At 39.0% G+C, this 20,835-nt stretch overlaps 1 protein-coding gene across 1 annotated transcript in view; it reads left to right on the top strand.

Moving 5' to 3' along the window:
• Nucleotides 1-16,189, top strand: part of LOC136694204 (zinc finger protein 850-like) — a 142,589-nt gene extending 126,400 nt beyond the window's left edge. Inside the window, exon 6 of the mRNA XM_066667584.1 lies at nt 13,254-16,189. Coding sequence (XP_066523681.1) covers nt 13,254-14,252 — 999 coding nt within the window. The 3' untranslated portion in view covers nt 14,253-16,189. The remainder of the gene's footprint in view (nt 1-13,253) is intronic.
• Nucleotides 16,190-20,835: the final 4,646 nt, after the last annotated feature.

Below are 20,835 nucleotides of genomic sequence, written 5' to 3' on the forward strand. Positions count from 1 at the left end.
GGAACAATGTGAGACACACACTACACGACCCCAAACTCCTGAACCACACACACACTCACCTTCCCCAGGAGACACAGATAAACACACACCTACAACAACTCTCTGTGGTTATTGTCTGCACTGCTGTTTGTGTTGATCCACAGAGAAAAATAATGTAGAAATGTCTTTGGTGGTGGATGTGAAGACGTGGTCAGCACGGTCTCTACACACTGCAGAGGGAGCTGGAGATCAGTAGAACAGCACACACCTGAGACTACGCTCCACCTTAAATGGTGCAGAAGAATCAGACGAGCAGCAGTAGTTTAATAACGGGTCAGTGATCAGTCTTTCATTTCATCGTTTGGTTGTGAGGCGACTCTTCTTCATTATAGAGTGGAGATTCAGGGGTTGTGTTTGTAACTCTCACTCATATCTGGGCGTGAGAAAACGCTGTGGAAGACTAACGTTACCCACAGTCAGCTCTCTCTTTCCTGTTGGACCTACCAGTGAATTACCTTTCAGTCAGTTCCACTGTAGTTACATCACTGTTTATATTAAAGTACATTTAAACCATTCTACACTTTAATTTACAGAGATATCATCAGAATCCTAAAGGTAGTCAACATTATCTTTAACAAGTCATTTTTACTCCACTGTAAACACGGTGTGTTTCAGAGTAACTTCATGTTTGAGCAGCAAAAGTCTTAAAGGACCAATATGTAATACCAAGTGTTTAAAAAATCGGAACTATAACACAGTTTCAAAACAGTGGAGAGAGCTGTCTGCCTCCTCCCCATCCTCCACAGACGTGAAGCTGGAGCTGGTGCCAGGTTGAAGAAAACTGAACGAACAAGAGACGAGTTTAACTTTGTGCCGTAATCGCTAAGAAGAATGTGCTGTAATCAACACATTTACACAGAAAAGTGTTCATCGTTTCATTAAAACATCTCCCTACTCAAGAAAAAGACAAAAAAGTGAACGAGCGAAACTGCCATTTCCCTGCATTTACAAGTCTTTACTGTCCAAATCCACCTTAAATATTTAGACTAGACAAGGCTGGTGTTACTTATGGATTTTCCTTTCCACCATAAATGTCCTTTAGGAGGCAGAACTTATTCACAGTTTTCATAGTCCAACATTTTATTCCACCTTACATGTGTTGGTTCACCAGTCTTATTGGCATTATTCACCAGGTAGAATTCTTCCAGGGGGCAGCCTTGGCCTAATGGTTAGAGACCAGGCTTGATAACGGACGAGTACCGGTTCCACTCCCAGGACCGGCAGGAACATCCACGGCTGAAGTGGCCTTGAGCAAGTCACTGAACCCACAGCTGCTCCCTGGATGCCAGGGATGGCTGCCTGCCGCTCTGGCTGTGGTTTCACAGTGCACTGGTGTGTGTGTGTGTTCACTGCCACAGATGGGTTAAATGCAGAAGACAAATTTCATTGTATGATAATAATTCTACAATAACACATTTAATAATAATAATAATAATAATAATAATAATAATAATATCACAGGATAGGATCACAGGAGCTCCGCTCCGGACTGGGCACTTCTCAAGGAGAATATACTGCTTTATCAATGCTGTGAGAAGCAGCAGTGTTCTAGCTTTGACTGTTTTCTATGACCACACACCCTGCACATTTTAGGACTAAGTACAGTAGCTATCCTACATATTGCTCCTTTAAAGAGTCAATCAGTGGATCTCTACGAGATTTAAGCCCCTCCCACACAGCGGTACTGTAACAGTGCTGAGAAACCCGGGCTCAGCTCGGTGTAAGAGCTCTGTACTGAACCAAGACTGTGTGGAAAAGACATAGATACGTTACGGCTCAGATCTCAACTGAGAATTTGTTCTGGAATAGATGGATGGATGGATGGATGGATGGATGGATGGATGGATAGATAGATAGATAGATAGATAGATAGATAGATAGATAGATAGATAGTGATGGAGAATTCACTTATTCATAGATTCATAGATCAGGCATGGGACATTTCCCCAGAGGTAAAAATATAAAGACATGTGACTGCAATAAACAAATAATATAGAAAACATGTGACTGTAATAAACAAATAATATAAAGACAGGAGAATTATTTTAAACAAATGAGTTTTGTGGCAGAGGATATTAGAATGGTCAAAGGTACTTGAGTTCATAGCTCAGGCCTGAACTCTGTAGAAAAAAAGGAGAATGGTGCAGCATGGGACTGTCTGGTACGGTATGATATACGACATCCTTCTTAGTTGGACTCCTATGATATACTGCATACCTAGAACATGAGGGTGTCATTTAATTGGGGTCCTATGGAATGCAACCTAATTAAAAAATGGGAGGTGAGAGATGACCTCACCCCAAAAAGTGTATGTAAACTGTGGTTTTCAGTATCTCATTGTGAGTGATTCTGCAGGAGGCTTCTGAGACTGCTCCCCAATGCTTTAAGAAAATAAAGAGCCTGCTGATCTTCCAAGAGGTCGTCTTCATCTTTCAAGTATTTTTAAAAAGAACTAGAAACTTTTATTAGAACTTATTCTTTCAAGTATTATAGTTAGACTAGATATAAGATTAATACGTCGTGGTAACGACAGTGCTTGAAGTTGAAGGAATTTATTGCATTGTGTGGTTACGGTGACCTGTGGAAAAATACAGGCCTGAGCCGTTAGAAGGAACTGAAGGACATTCTCACCATTTCTCAACCAATAAGGGAATGTTTGGGTTAAACGTTGATGGTGTACGTGACTGGGGCTCTATATGTATGACTTGATTTTGTTCAATAAACTCGTGAGATAAGAGAATCTTTGACTGCGTGTCTTATTCCTCTGCTCTCCCCAAAGAATTCTTTGCGCAATTGATCTATTGATCTTCCTTCCTGGTTACACATAGATTAATTTAAAAATCAACGTAACAACAGGCTATCCAGGTGTTTGGATACTGAATATAGTATATAGCCACTGCAAACTGTACTGACATGAAACACCAGACGGAATATCCAGGTGTTTGGATACTGAATATAGTATATAGTCACTATAAACTGTACTGTCATGAAACACCAGACGGAATATCCAGGTGTTTGGATACTGAATATAGTATATAGTCACTATAAACTGTACTGACATGAAACACCAGACGGAATATCCAGGTGTTTGGATACTGAATATAGTATATAGTCACTATAAACTGTACTGACATGAAACACCAGACGGACTATCCAGGTGTTTGGATACTGAATATAGTATATAGCCACTGCAAACTGTACTGACATGAAACACCAGACGGGCTATCCAGGTGTTTGGATACTGAATATAGTATATAGCCACTATAAACTGTACTGACATGAAACACCAGACGGACTATCCAGGTGTTTGGATACTGAATATAGTATATAGCCACTATAAACTGTACTGTCATGAAACACCAGACGGACTATCCAGGTGTTTGGATACTGAATATAGTATATAGCCACTATAAACTGTACTGACATGAAACACCAGACGGACTATCCAGGTGTTTGGATACTGAATATAGTATATAGTCACTATAAACTGTACTGACATGAAACACCAGACGGACTATCCAGGTGTTTGTATACTGAATATAGTATATAGCCACTATAAACTGTACTGTCATGAAACACCAGACGGACTATCCAGGTGTTTGTATACTGAATATAGTATATAGTCACTATAAACTGTACTGACATGAAACACCAGACGGAATATCCAGGTGTTTGTATACTGAATATAGTATATAGCCACTATAAACTGTACTGTCATGAAACACCAGACGGACTATCCAGGTGTTTGTATACTGAATATAGTATATAGTCACTATAAACTGTACTGTCATGAAACACCAGACGGAATATCCAGGTGTTTGTATACTGAATATAGTATATAGTCACTATAAACTGTACTGTCATGAAACACCAGACGGACTATCCAGGTGTTTGTATACTGAATATAGTATATAGCCACTATAAACTGTACTGTCATGAAACACCAGACGGACTATCCAGGTGTTTGTATACTGAATATAGTATATAGCCACTATAAACTGTACTGTCATGAAACACCAGACGGACTATCCAGGTGTTTGTATACTGAATATAGTATATAGTCACTATAAACTGTACTGTCATGAAACACCAGACGGAATATCCAGGTGTTTGTATACTGAATATAGTATATAGCCACTATAAACTGTACTGTCATGAAACACCAGACGGACTATCCAGGTGTTTGGATACTGAATATAGTATATAGTCACTATAAACTGTACTGTCATGAAACACCAGACGGAATATCCAGGTGTTTGTATACTGAATATAGTATATAGCCACTATAAACTGTACTGTCATGAAACACCAGACGGACTATCCAGGTGTTTGGATACTGAATATAGTATATAGTCACTATAAACTGTACTGTCATGAAACACCAGACGGACTATCCAGGTGTTTGGATACTGAATATAGTATATAGCCACTATAAACTGTACTGACATGAAACACCAGACGGAATATCCAGGTGTTTGTATACTGAATATAGTATATAGCCACTATAAACTGTTCTGTCATGAAACACCAGACGGACTATCCAGGTGTTTGTATACTGAATATAGTATATAGTCACTATAAACTGTACTGTCATGAAACACCAGACGGAATATCCAGGTGTTTGTATACTGAATATAGTATATAGTCACTATAAACTGTACTGTCATGAAACACCAGACGGAATATCCAGGTGTTTGTATACTGAATATAGTATATAGTCACTATAAACTGTACTGACATGAAACACCAGACGGACTATCCAGGTGTTTGTATACTGAATATAGTATATAGTCACTATAAACTGTACTGTCATGAAACACCAGACGGAATATCCAGGTGTTTGTATACTGAATATAGTATATAGCCACTATAAACTGTACTGTCATGAAACACCAGACGGACTATCCAGGTGTTTGGATACTGAATATAGTATATAGTCACTATAAACTGTACTGACATGAAACACCAGACGGAATATCCAGGTGTTTGTATACTGAATATAGTATATAGCCACTATAAACTGTACTGTCATGAAACACCAGACGGACTATCCAGGTGTTTGGATACTGAATAAAGTATATAGTCACTATAAACTGTACTGTCATGAAACACCAGACGGACTATCCAGGTGTTTGGATACTGAATATAGTATATAGTCACTATAAACTGTACTGACATGAAACACCAGATGGACTATCCAGGTGTTTGGATACTGAATATAGTATATAGCCACTATAAACTGTACTGTAATGAAACACCAGACGGACTATCCAGGTGTTTGTATACTGAATATAGTATATAGTCACTATAAACTGTACTGTCATGAAACACCAGACGGAATATCCAGGTGTTTGGATACTGAATATAGTATATAGTCACTATAAACTGTACTGTCATGAAACACCAGACGGAATATCCAGGTGTTTGGATACTGAATATAGTATATAGTCACTATAAACTGTACTGACATGAAACACCAGACGGAATATCCAGGTGTTTGGATACTGAATATAGTATATAGTCACTATAAACTGTACTGTCATGAAACACCAGACGGAATATCCAGGTGTTTGGATACTGAATATAGTATATAGTCACTATAAACTGTACTGTCATGAAACACCAGACGGAATATCCAGGTGTTTGGATACTGAATATAGTATATAGTCACTATAAACTGTACTGACATGAAACACCAGACGGAATATCCAGGTGTTTGGATACTGAATATAGTATATAGTCACTATAAACTGTACTGACATGAAACACCAGACGGAATATCCAGGTGTTTGGATACTGAATATAGTATATAGTCACTATAAACTGTACTGACATGAAACACCAGACGGAATATCCAGGTGTTTGGATACTGAATATAGTATATAGTCACTATAAACTGTACTGACATGAAACACCAGACGGAATATCCAGGTGTTTGGATACTGAATATAGTATATAGTCACTATAAACTGTACTGACATGAAACACCAGACGGAATATCCAGGTGTTTGGATACTGAATATAGTATATAGTCACTATAAACTGTACTGACATGAAACACCAGACGGAATATCCAGGTGTTTGGATACTGAATATAGTATATAGTCACTATAAACTGTACTGTAATGAAACACCAGACGGACTATCCAGGTGTTTGGATACTGAATATAGTATATAGTCACTATAAACTGTACTGACATGAAACACCAGATGGACTATCCAGGTGTTTGGATACTGAATATAGTATATAGTCACTATAAACTGTACTGACATGAAACACCAGACGGACTATCCAGGTGTTTGTATACTGAATATAGTATATAGCCACTATAAACTGTACTGTCATGAAACACCAGACGGAATATCCAGGTGTTTGGATACTGAATATAGTATATAGTCACTATAAACTGTACTGACATGAAACACCAGATGGACTATCCAGGTGTTTGGATACTGAATATAGTATATAGTCACTATAAACTGTACTGACATGAAACACCAGACGGACTATCCAGGTGTTTGGATACTGAATATAGTATATAGTCACTATAAACTGTACTGACATGAAACACCAGACGGACTATCCAGGTGTTTGGATACTGAATATAGTATATAGTCACTATAAACTGTACTGACATGAAACACCAGACGGACTATCCAGGTGTTTGTATACTGAATATAGTATATAGCCACTATAAACTGTACTGTCATGAAACACCAGACGGAATATCCAGGTGTTTGGATACTGAATATAGTATATAGTCACTATAAACTGTACTGACATGAAACACCAGACGGAATATCCAGGTGTTTGGATACTGAATATAGTATATAGTCACTATAAACTGTACTGACATGAAACACCAGACGGAATATCCAGGTGTTTGGATACTGAATATAGTATATAGTCACTATAAACTGTACTGACATGAAACACCAGACGGACTATCCAGGTGTTTGGATACTGAATATAGTATATAGTCACTATAAACTGTACTGACATGAAACACCAGACGGACTATCCAGGTGTTTGGATACTGAATATAGTATATAGTCACTATAAACTGTACTGACATGAAACACCAGACGGACTATCCAGGTGTTTGGATACTGAATATAGTATATAGTCACTATAAACTGTACTGACATGAAACACCAGACGGACTATCCAGGTGTTTGGATACTGAATATAGTATATAGTCACTATAAACTGTACTGTAATGAAACACCAGACGGACTATCCAGGTGTTTGGATACTGAATATAGTATATAGTCACTATAAACTGTACTGACATGAAACACCAGATGGACTATCCAGGTGTTTGGATACTGAATATAGTATATAGTCACTATAAACTGTACTGACATGAAACACCAGACGGACTATCCAGGTGTTTGGATACTGAATATAGTATATAGCCACTATAAACTGTACTGTCATGAAACACCAGACGGAATATCCAGGTGTTTGGATACTGAATATAGTATATAGTCACTATAAACTGTACTGACATGAAACACCAGATGGACTATCCAGGTGTTTGGATACTGAATATAGTATATAGTCACTATAAACTGTACTGACATGAAACACCAGACGGACTATCCAGGTGTTTGGATACTGAATATAGTATATAGTCACTATAAACTGTACTGACATGAAACACCAGACGGACTATCCAGGTGTTTGGATACTGAATATAGTATATAGTCACTATAAACTGTACTGACATGAAACACCAGACGGACTATCCAGGTGTTTGTATACTGAATATAGTATATAGCCACTATAAACTGTACTGTCATGAAACACCAGACGGAATATCCAGGTGTTTGGATACTGAATATAGTATATAGTCACTATAAACTGTACTGACATGAAACACCAGACGGAATATCCAGGTGTTTGGATACTGAATATAGTATATAGTCACTATAAACTGTACTGACATGAAACACCAGACGGAATATCCAGGTGTTTGGATACTGAATATAGTATATAGTCACTATAAACTGTACTGACATGAAACACCAGACGGACTATCCAGGTGTTTGGATACTGAATATAGTATATAGTCACTATAAACTGTACTGACATGAAACACCAGACGGACTATCCAGGTGTTTGGATACTGAATATAGTATATAGTCACTATAAACTGTACTGACATGAAACACCAGACGGACTATCCAGGTGTTTGGATACTGAATATAGTATATAGTCACTATAAACTGTACTGACATGAAACACCAGACGGACTATCCAGGTGTTTGTATACTGAATATAGTATATAGCCACTATAAACTGTACTGTCATGAAACACCAGACGGAATATCCAGGTGTTTGGATACTGAATATAGTATATAGTCACTATAAACTGTACTGACATGAAACACCAGACGGAATATCCAGGTGTTTGGATACTGAATATAGTATATAGTCACTATAAACTGTACTGACATGAAACACCAGACGGAATATCCAGGTGTTTGGATACTGAATATAGTATATAGTCACTATAAACTGTACTGACATGAAACACCAGACGGACTATCCAGGTGTTTGGATACTGAATATAGTATATAGTCACTATAAACTGTACTGACATGAAACACCAGACGGAATATCCAGGTGTTTGTATACTGAATATAGTATATAGCCACTATAAACTGTACTGTCATGAAACACCAGACGGAATATCCAGGTGTTTGGATACTGAATATAGTATATAGTCACTATAAACTGTACTGACATGAAACACCAGACGGACTATCCAGGTGTTTGTATACTGAATATAGTATATAGCCACTATAAACTGTACTGTCATGAAACACCAGACGGAATATCCAGGTGTTTGGATACTGAATATAGTATATAGTCACTATAAACTGTACTGACATGAAACACCAGACGGAATATCCAGGTGTTTGGATACTGAATATAGTATATAGTCACTATAAACTGTACTGACATGAAACACCAGACGGAATATCCAGGTGTTTGGATACTGAATATAGTATATAGTCACTATAAACTGTACTGACATGAAACACCAGACGGACTATCCAGGTGTTTGGATACTGAATATAGTATATAGTCACTATAAACTGTACTGACATGAAACACCAGACGGACTATCCAGGTGTTTGGATACTGAATATAGTATATAGTCACTATAAACTGTACTGACATGAAACACCAGACGGACTATCCAGGTGTTTGGATACTGAATATAGTATATAGTCACTATAAACTGTACTGACATGAAACACCAGACGGACTATCCAGGTGTTTGTATACTGAATATAGTATATAGCCACTATAAACTGTACTGTCATGAAACACCAGACGGAATATCCAGGTGTTTGGATACTGAATATAGTATATAGTCACTATAAACTGTACTGACATGAAACACCAGACGGAATATCCAGGTGTTTGGATACTGAATATAGTATATAGTCACTATAAACTGTACTGACATGAAACACCAGACGGAATATCCAGGTGTTTGGATACTGAATATAGTATATAGTCACTATAAACTGTACTGACATGAAACACCAGACGGACTATCCAGGTGTTTGGATACTGAATATAGTATATAGTCACTATAAACTGTACTGACATGAAACACCAGACGGAATATCCAGGTGTTTGGATACTGAATAAAGTATATAGTCACTATAAACTGTACTGACATGAAACACCAGACGGAATATCCAGGTGTTTGGATACTGAATAAAGTATATTGTGGGAGTTCAAATGAGAACGCTGAGGCGAGGTTGATTTTTAACCCAAAAATCCCGAGGAGGAAAACTTTATTAATCCTTGCCGCGAAAAGAATCATCTCTCTAACCGAACACTAGCCGACTACTCGGCCACTCATGAACCTGAACCGAGTCCTCTATTCAGTCCGATGTCTAGGGTTAACGGAACGGTCTCCCTAACACAGCGTCTGTGTGTGAATATTGTTCATAAGCGTTCAGTAGTCCCTACAATATAGTGACTATAAACTGTACTGACATGAAACACCAGACGGACTATCCAGGTGTTTAAACGGCAATATCGCAGCATTAAACAAAAGTACAAACCCTAAAACCCACGTGAACTCAGAAAATGAAATTTTAACCTTTATTGTTCGTAATCGAGTTGCCCGTTGCAATGAACCACATACTCCTCTCAGTCTCTTCTCTTTAAATTCGCGGGTTCTAACTGCGCATGAGTGTTGACCCGCCCAAAAGCACACCCACAAAAACACGTCATACTCAATCCCTGGCTTTTAATGAGAGCCTGCCATACACGTTCTTTTCCTGCCCACTGTATGGAGTAACCACGTGACATAAAACAACCTATTGGAATGATCCTCTGGACTGAGTCTGTGGGGACTGTCCAATAGGAGAGCAGCTGTTAAGATTTTCCAGCCAATCGTGTGAGGGGGGCGGGTGTTGTGGAGCGGCGTGTGTGTGTGTGAGAGAGAGAAAAGCTTGAGAGCTGTGTGTCGGAGAAAAATCAAGTTTTCACTGAAGGTAAATATGTGTTTAAGATATTTACACCCCGTTTATACCGTGTTTTACTGAAGATAAACGCGTTTAAGATATTTACACCCCGTTTATACCGTGTTTTACTGAAGATAAACGCGTTTAAGATATTTACACCCCGTTTATACCGTGTTTTACTGAAGATAAACGTGTTTAAGATATTTACACCCCGTTTATACCGTGTTTTACTGAAGATAAACGTGTTTAAGATGTTTACACCCCGTTTATACCGTGTTTTACTGAAGATAAACGCGTTTAAGATATTTACACCCCGTTTATACCGTGTTTTACTGAAGATAAACGTGTTTAAGATATTTACACCCCGTTTATACCGTGTTTTACTGAAGATAAACGTGTTTAAGATGTTTACACCCCGTTTATACCGTGTTTTACTGAAGATAAACGCGTTTAAGATGTTTACACCCCGTTTATACCGTGTTTTACTGAAGATAAACGCGTTTAAGATATTTACACCTCGTTTATACCGTGTTTTGCTGAAGATAAACGCGTTTAAGATATTTACACCTCGTTTATACCGTGTTTTGCTGAAGATAAACGCGTTTAAGATATTTACACCCCGTTTATACCGTGTTTTACTGAAGATAAACGTGTTTAAGATGTTTACACCCCGTTTATACCGTGTTTTACTGAAGATAAACGCGTTTAAGATATTTACACCCCGTTTATACCGTGTTTTACTGAAGATAAACGCGTTTAAGATATTTACACCTCGTTTATACCGTGTTTTACTGAAGATAAACGCGTTTAAGATATTTACACCTCGTTTATACCGTGTTTTGCTGAAGATAAACGCGTTTAAGATATTTACACCTCGTTTATACCGTGTTTTGCTGAAGATAAACGTGTTTAAGATATTTACACCCCGTTTATACCGTGTTTTGCTGAAGATAAACGCGTTTAAGATATTTACACCCCGTTTATACCGTGTTTTACTGAAGATAAACGCATTTAAGATGTTTACACCCCGTTTATACCGTGTTTTGCTGAAGATAAACGCGTTTAAGATATTTACACCTCGTTTATACCGTGTTTTGCTGAAGATAAACGCGTTTAAGGTATTTACACCTCGTTTATACCGTGTTTTACTGAAGATAAACGCGTTTAAGATATTTACACCTCGTTTATACCGTGTTTTGCTGAAGATAAACGCGTTTAAGATGTTTACACCTCGTTTATACCGTGTTTTGCTGAAGATAAACGCGTTTAAGATATTTACACCTCGTTTATACCGTGTTTTGCTGAAGATAAACGCGTTTAAGATATTTACACACCGTTTATACCGTGTTTTACTGAAGATAAACGCGTTTAAGATATTTACACACCGTTTATACCGTGTTTTACTGAAGATAAACGCGTTTAAGATATTTACACACCGTTTATACCGTGTTTTACTGAAGGTAAACGCGTTTAAGATATTTACACACCGTTTATACCGTGTTTTACTGAAGATAAACGCGTTTAAGATATTTACACACCGTTTATACCGTGTTTTGCTGAAGATAAACGTGTTTAAGATATTTATACCCTGTTTATACCGTGTTTTGCTGAAGATAAACGTGTTTAAGATGTTTACACACCGTTTATACCGTGTTTTACTGAAGATAAACGTGTTTAAGATGTTTACACGCCGTTTATACCGTGTTTTGCTGAAGATAAACGTGTTTAAGATATTTACACCACATTTATACCGTGTTTTGCTGAAGATAATATACCTGGGCAATTAATCTAAATTCACATTCTGAATTTCTAACCGACATAATCTTGTCTATATCAATTATATTGATTATTTTTATTCGGTTATGTCCCAACTGTGTGTTCATGTACTGTCCCTTTAAAACCACACTACCAAGCTGTAGTCACGTGATTCTGCCCCTATCTGCCATATGGACCCAACCTAAATGCCAAATCAGAGCAAGCGACTGGAGCAGCTAGTGTCTGGTTTTGAACGTGCAGTGTTTTGAGTATAATTAAGACGACATGGAAACAAAAAGAAGTTAAATGTAAACCAGCCCCCAGCGACATTAGAAAAAAACCCATATTTAATACTGGAGATTATTTACAGCACAAACCATACTATGAGAGTCAAAAATACAAAAACAAAGTAATTGTTCATTAATCGTAATTGTGGTAAAATGTACAATTAATCGTGATATTGATTTGCACTTATATTGCCCAGCCCTAGATATTGCTCTATTCCTGCACCATGATTTATCAACACTGACTTATTTTTTGCTGTTTCAGTGGCAGTACTTAAGGTGGACCTGACTACAAATTCAGGAGAATATTGGTCACCAATAGAGAGCCAGGGGAGAGTGAATTTAACTAATATTATCTTTGTTTCTTTATTGTCTTCCAGGACAGAAGACCATCTCTTTGGATACATTCTCTGGCTCCTGTTGTTCAAGAAAGTTCCAGAGATTTTCCACTGGTGCATCAAGAAACATTTCCAAGTGGAATAAAACACAATGTTGAGATCAGGAGGGATTAAATGTGAGGATATGGAGGACAGAAGCTCCAGTTCTCAGGAAACATCCTTGGATACTCCCCACACTCGTACATCCAACAGGAAATCTCAGACAAGTGAAAATAAACGAAAAACTTATGACTGTGGAGAGTGTGGGAAGAGTTTTACTCAACAGGGTCATCTCAAGACACACCAGCGCATTCACACAGGAGAGAAACCGTATCACTGTTCAGAGTGTGGGAAGAGTTTTACTGAACAGGGTAGTCTCCAAAGACACCAGCGCATTCACACAGGAGAGAAACCGTATCACTGTTCAGATTGTGGGAAGAGTTTTACTGTACAGGGTCATCTCCAAAGACACCAGCGCATTCACACAGGAGAGAAACCGTATCACTGTTCAGAGTGTGGGATGAGTTTTACTGAACAGAGTAGTCTCCAAAGACACCAGCGCATTCACACAGGAGAGAAACCGTATCACTGTTCAGAGTGTGGGATGAGTTTTACTGAACAGGGTAGTCTCAAAACACACCAGCGCATTCACACAGGAGAGAAACCGTATCACTGTTCAGAGTGTGGGAAGAGTTTTACTCAACAGGGTAGTCTCAAAACACACCAGCGCATTCACACAGGAGAGAAACCGTATTACTGTTCAGAGTGTGGGATGAGTTTTACTGTACAGGGTCATCTCCAAAGACACCAGCGCATTCACACAGGAGAGAAACCATATCACTGTTCAGAGTGTGGGAAGAGTTTTACTGTACAGGGTCATCTCCAAACACACCAGCGCATTCACACAGGAGAGAAACCGTATCACTGTTCAGAGTGTGGGAAGAGTTTTACTGTACAGGGTAGTCTCAAAACACACCAGCGCATTCACACAGGAGAGAAACCGTATCACTGTTCAGAGTGTGGGAAGAGTTTTACTGAACAGGGTAGTCTCCAAAGACACCAGCGCATTCACACAGGAGAGAAACCGTATCACTGTTCAGAGTGTGGGAAGAGTTTTACTGAACAGGGTAATCTCCAAAAACACCAGCGCATTCACACAGGAGAGAAACCGTATCACTGTTCAGAGTGTGGGAGGAGTTTTAGTCGTCAGAGTTCTGTCCAGAAACATCACTGCGTTCACCCAGAACCAGAAAGGTTAGCAATGAGTGAGGGATTACCTTCAGAGATTGGGGTTTAATTATTGTATTGGGTCAAATTCAATGTAAAAAATATCCTTAAAGCTGAATTGTGTAGTGCTTGGGAATTTGGAGACGTGTGATTGAACTGTGTGATACCAGATGCCATGGACTGTTTATGGAACTTTTATTTTTATTTTCAAGATGTGACCCCAGAATTAATTATTACAGGTCCTATTTACCCTCTCATTCACACTGTCATTGTTATTCTTCACTGTGCTCCAAATAGAGACAATACAACTCTGTATTGAGCTTCTACTGCCCATCTGCCCCCCATCATCACCATTCTCACCAGACTGTTTTCCTCTTTCTGATCGCCATGAAGGGCATACCTGCTTATCACTGCAGCAAGACAAGTGTGCCGTGGAAAAGTATTTATTATAACTAAGTTCAAAACCAGTCGAATTATAATGATTTGGTCCATTTCCATATTGTATCTATGTCTATAGTAGAGTCACTCAGGTGATATTACAGTGTCCTGAGTACAAACATTATGATAATGTGTATCTAGCTCTAAAGATTCCCATCCTATGATCATCTGATGTAGTATGATGTGATGAATGTGTATTAATTCCTAATAAGAAATTGTGACTTTTTGAGAGTTTTAATTTTAAGTACCCAAACTTTAGCTCGTTTCAGAGACATCTCCACACTAGCAGATGTAAGGTGAGATAAACCTCCAGAGCAGGCTCGTAAAACCACCTCCAATGACCCTTTTTTATGACTTAAGGACCCTCAGGGTCAAGAAAAGAATGTAGAGAGACACAGAGACTCAATCTTGATTGAAACACAATGCCCTCTTACACCTTTTTAAAGACTGCTAACTCTAAAAGACTCAAACATCCCAAAGTTCTTTCATGGAAAACAAGTTGTACATGTGCACAACGGTCTGAAATTAATCCCGTTTTGACAATCAAATTAATTACATCAATCAATTAATTTACATGTGTTTAAAGTCATTTTTGTTTATGAATGTATGTAGAACCAAGGTAGCCACATACTATGTGTTTAGTTGGTTAATAATTATATAGAACATGGTTGTTTTTTTCTTAATGGTATTACTTTGTGTTCACATATAATCTTTTATATTGCAAAGTATGATTCAGAATCCTGGGATATTCACTCACCAGGGATGGTCAAGTCTTTGTCTTGTCAAGTGTCATAAATTCTATGTGATGCCACTATCAAGGTACAGGAAACAGCCAATCAGGAGCAAGAAAAGCTCCAATTGTCCATCATTGAGGACGAGTCTGCCCCCCCCCCCCCCCCCCCCCCAGGGGAGTGTTGGTAGCGCTATTAGTCTCACAGAGCACAGGAGTCACGGGTCTGTGCTACCAGGACCTCAGCACACATCCAGACAGACTGCTTTCCTCATTCTGATCGCCATGAAGGGCATGCCTGCTTATCACTGCAGCAAGACAAGTGTGCCGTGGAAAAGCATTTATTATAACTAAGTTCAAAACCAGTCGAATTATAATGATTTGGTCTATTTCCATATTGTATCTATGTCAATAGTAGAGTCACTCAGGTGATATTACAGTGTCCTGAGTACAAACATTATAATAATGTGTATCTTGCTCAAAAGATTCCCATCCTATGATCATCAGATGACTCTCTGGACTCTCACTGAAAATGAACAAGAAGGATGGTATTCCCAGAATCCTCAGCAGTGTCACATGACCACCTCCACTTATCTGAGATCTTTTCACTGTTCCAAATCTCCTGAATATTAATCACCCCTGTTTCTCCTTCATGCTCATTAGACAGAGTATTTAAATACAGTGTTGGTGAAGATTGTTTAAGAGTATTTCCTTATCTGTGCATTCAGAGCTTTTCTATTGCTTCTATTTTTTTCTCTTTGGATTTGCTCCTTGGATCTGTTTGATTGATTGTTCGTATTTTTGGCTTGACTTCAGACTTTTATGTTTATGCTTTTAGTTTGCCCTCTGTAGGATATTAAACTGTGTTTAATCCACAAGCGTCACTCGAGTTATTTTTTGATATCATGACAAATTAATCTATTAAAAATTAACTTTTTAAAGGTCATAAGGACACAAAGATGAACAGGACTCTGTAGAGATCATAGTCTCTTGGTTTTAATTCTTTTGTGTCTCTGAAAATCTGCTGAAGAAGCTCCATCAGACTGAGCCATTTCTCCTTCATCAGGTTCAGCTCTCTGAAAGGAAGTGGAAATATGAAGAGGACGTCCTGGTTTTCTTTTCCTTCGGCCCAGTCCAGAATGAACTTCTGCACAGAGACTGTTTTTCCAATTCCAGCCACTTCTTTAGTCAGCACACTTCTGATGGCTTTATCTTTAAAGAGCTGACTGCATTTGATGGGTTTCTCCTGTGCTGCTGGTCTCCTGGACACTGTCTCAATCTGTCTGACCTCATGTTCAGTATTGACCTCTCCACTCTCTCGCTCTGTGATGTACAGATCTGTGTAGATCTTGTTCAGAAGAGCTGAGCTTCCAGGATTAGAGACTCCTTCATTCATTTTCTGGAACTTTTCCTTCAGGGTTGATTTCAGCATTCGATGACAAGAAGGAGCCAGTTCTAATAAAAACAGGAAACAATCACATGTTAAATACTTTAATTTAGGTTTAGTTTAGCCATAAATATAACGTACATAACTATTGTTATAATAAATAACATAGGCGTTTATATGGTTTTTCATCAAATTAATGCTTTTAATTAATGCAAATTAGTATTTCAGTTGTAACACTTGTAGTTTGTAATAATGATAAAGTCATAGTTTAGCTTCAGTTTAGTTAGCACTGTTGAAAACATTCATTCATTCATTCAATCACTGTGACTGCAGTTGAAAACACACTGTGACAAATTTCAGACACATCACAGAAGATCATTCACCAAATCTTAATAATAAATATTTACACTCCTCAAAAGAAATAACACTGAGCTGAGAAAGAGTTGAATCACAGAATTATGTTCAGTGGCGTCTCCATGGAAACAAAAAATGCAGCATCATTAGCAGAGGACCAGGACTGTACTGAAGAACCCCAGATCCTGCGGTGGGCAGCAGGGGGAGTGTCATCAGCTGTTTCTGAGGGTGAGAATACCAGCGAGACACTGGAGGGGAGTGTGGGAGCACTTTAGGGACTTTAGAGAAACTCCCTCATCCTGCAGCGATGTTAACGGTGCACAGACTCTGGACGTCCATCACTGAGGAGATGTGGTCAATGCTTAATTCCAGCAGCCTTCCCCCTGAGACCCTCATCCACTTCCAGCAGGGCTTTAGAGCCTTACAGTGCTGAGAAAATAGCTCTAGAGGGGAGGGGTGTAACTTCTCACTCACTCTGACTGCTTCTGTGTCAGACCTGGGGTCTGTCCTAATCCTAGTGAGCTGTCTAACTAGAGAGGATTTTAAATCACAGTGAACGTGCTCCTGACACGTGGGCACTCCCAGTTCTTAGACACCTCACTGTGCTCTCTACTGAGATATCTAACTCTGGCCAAATTTTAAGGCAGAACACTTCCTCAGCCGTAAAGTCAGTCCCAGGATGCAACGCCAGAACAACTCCCATCTCTTCTCCCAGACTAAAAGTAACTACAATCAGGATAAAAACAGGAAGATTAATTAGACTTCACTGAAAAGCTGAGGCGACGCTAGCCGCTGAGGAAAGTAAACACCTTTCGTGTAGTGGGCGGGAACAAGTCGTGACTCCATCACTCTCTAACTACAGCGTCTCAATAATCTGCCTTATGAGGATAGTGTATGTAGTAAGTGCCTATCTAGGGAGCTCACTAGGCTTTGGAACAGAACCCTGGTGTCACATGAGTGGATGTGGATGGGAAAACTCCTTGGGGGTTGTCAGAGAATGGCCAAGGGCACTAAGCATTCATTCTGCACTATTAGTTACAGACTGCAGCAGAAAACCAGTGAGAAACCCAGACTGTAGCATGAGTTTTAAAGGGTTTAAAGAATGAACCAGAACAAATACACCTCCGAGCACTAATTTAACTTTATAACTATGAAGAGCATATGAAACTAGAGGTCTGCATTTCCAGGAGGAAACGGGAGATGTTGCGCCGCTGAAACCCCTGTCCCCGAATCCGCGTCTTTCCCGCTTAAAGCAAGGTCGGTGTTGACTGCTAAGCTGTTGGTAGTGGGATGTTAAGAGAGCACTCTTCCACAGCAGTTTGCATTGGACTCTATGGAGCTCCGTAGGCCGTGAATGGAAAACGAAACATTTTGAATTCCACCTTAAGAAACCCACAATCGTATTGAGACGTCCACCTTTAAAAATGACCACGTGAAATAAAGCTTAAAATGTTGAAAAGACAGCCAGTATATTGTGAATGAGGTGTTCTTAGCTTGGAAACATTTCCCCAATATGCAGATTAAGTGAGAATTGAACATTATGACGAGTTAAAAACAGGAGAAAAATTTAGAAACCACACTCTGAGCCGCTCTAAAAACACATTGAACTCTATGGGAGCCGAAACCGTCCCTAGTGCCGAACAAAAATTCATAACTCAAAAACCGTATTTTCAATAATCTTCAAATTTACAGATGCTAGAAAGGACAAGTTTCTCTACCATTTAAAATTAAATGAAGTTTCTAGGTGAAAGTATGAGGACGTTATGGCGAAATGTTCGGCTGAAAAGTGAATAAACGGTTTTCGGTCAGAGAACCTACAGTGTATGACATCACCCCACTCTAAGAGCCTCCCATTGAAATGAATGGAGGGATATTGAAAGAGGGATAGAAAGAGAAGGATAAGTGCAAGAGGTCCGAAAACTGAGGTGATGGGACCCGGTACGCCCGGGTCCGACTGTCTGAAATCCCGTGTCCGTAGCTTGAAAAATGACAGAGTTAGAGAATTAATTCCATAGAAATAACTGTGGAAAAACGGAGCGAAAAATGAGTGTAGCGGACGAACGAGTGCGGGTATTGGAAAGCTGTATACAAGCCCACATCGTTGCTATAGGACGCACGATTTCCAGGTGGAACGGAGTCAATAGCTCGACAACTGTGGGACTAGTTAAGCGGAAAAGGAAACGCGGAATAATAATAAAAAAAACACAAATTGGATAACACTATATTGCGTGCTGCTGCTGAAAGCAGGGTCAGTTATCAGTCTTTCACTTTATCGTTTGGTTGTGAGGTCTCTTCTTCATTATAGAGTGGAGATTCAGGGGTTGTGTTTGTAATTCTCACTCATATCTGGGCGTGAGAAAACGCTGTGGAAGACTAACGTTACCCACAGTCCGCTCTGTCGTTCCTGTTGGACCTACCGGTGAATTACCTTTCAGTCAGTTCCACTGTAGTTACATCACTGTTTATATTAAAGTACAATTAAACCATTCTACACTTTAATTTACAGAGATATCATCAGAATCCTAAAGGTAGTCATCATTATCTTTAACAAGTCATTTTTACTCCACTGTAAACACGGTGTGTTTCAGAGTAACTTCATGTTTGAGCAGCAAAAGTCTTAAAGGAGCAATATGTAATACCAAGCATTTAAAATCTGAACTATAATACAGTTTCAAAACAGTGGAGAGAGCTGTCTGCCTCCTCCCCCTCCTCCACAGACATGTAGCTGGAGCTGGTGCCAGTTTGAAGAAAACTGAACGATCAAGAGCCGAGTTTAACTTTGTGCCATAATCGCTAAGAAGAATGTGCCGTAATCAACACATTTACACAGAAAAGTGTTCATCGTTTCATTAAAACATCTACCTATGCAAGAAAAAGACAAAACAACAGACTCACAACAATCATTCAAAAAACAATTAAAAATGTATCTCTTTAAGCAAACTTTCAGCATCCACTAACATCCCTCCTTTCTCTTATTGTTTGTCTTGTATGTGTTTTATTTTCTGTAAAGAATCTTTGAGTTGTATGAAAAGAGCTATATAAAACAGATGTATTATTATTATTATTAGGTTGTTTGAAAAGTAGCAGCCAAAGCCTGAGGCCTAAGTGTTATCAAAGGTTAAAAGTCACTTAGGAAGGTCACAGATTCATGGGATTCCCAAGCAAAGTTTGCGCACTTGAAAACAACACATTTGAATAAGGTGACCCTAGGCCGAAAGGTCAGTGACTTGTGGCCTTGAGAAAAAGGTCACATATTATGAAAGTGGCACCTGGACCCAATGATAATATCTTCTAACTCCTAACCAGGTTCATATTACAAAAGTGGACGTAGTACCCAAAGGTAATGTTTTCCCCTAACTCCTTCATGTTTAAGGTAGAATGTGTAATTCCACCTTAACCGCCATTGAAACTAATGGACTACCGAACCATTCTGGAGGACCATGTGCATCCAATGCTTCAAACATTGTGTCCTGAAGGCGGTGCCGTGTATCAGGACGACAATGCACCAATACACACAGCAAGACTGGTGAAAGATTGGTTTGATGAACATGAAAGTGAAGTTGAACATCTCCCATGGCCTGCACAGTCACCAGATCTAAATATTATTGAGCCACTTTGGGGTGTGTTGGAGGAGTCAGGAAACGTTTTCAGATGTGGAAGTAAAATATCTGAGCTCTTTAGAGAGTTTTCTACTGTTCATTCCTCAGCTCCACAGAATCTATAATAAACTGAGACAAGCAGAAA

This window comes from Hoplias malabaricus, chromosome 4 (genome assembly GCF_029633855.1).
Source record: "Hoplias malabaricus isolate fHopMal1 chromosome 4, fHopMal1.hap1, whole genome shotgun sequence".
Classification (NCBI taxonomy): domain Eukaryota; kingdom Metazoa; phylum Chordata; class Actinopteri; order Characiformes; family Erythrinidae; genus Hoplias; species Hoplias malabaricus.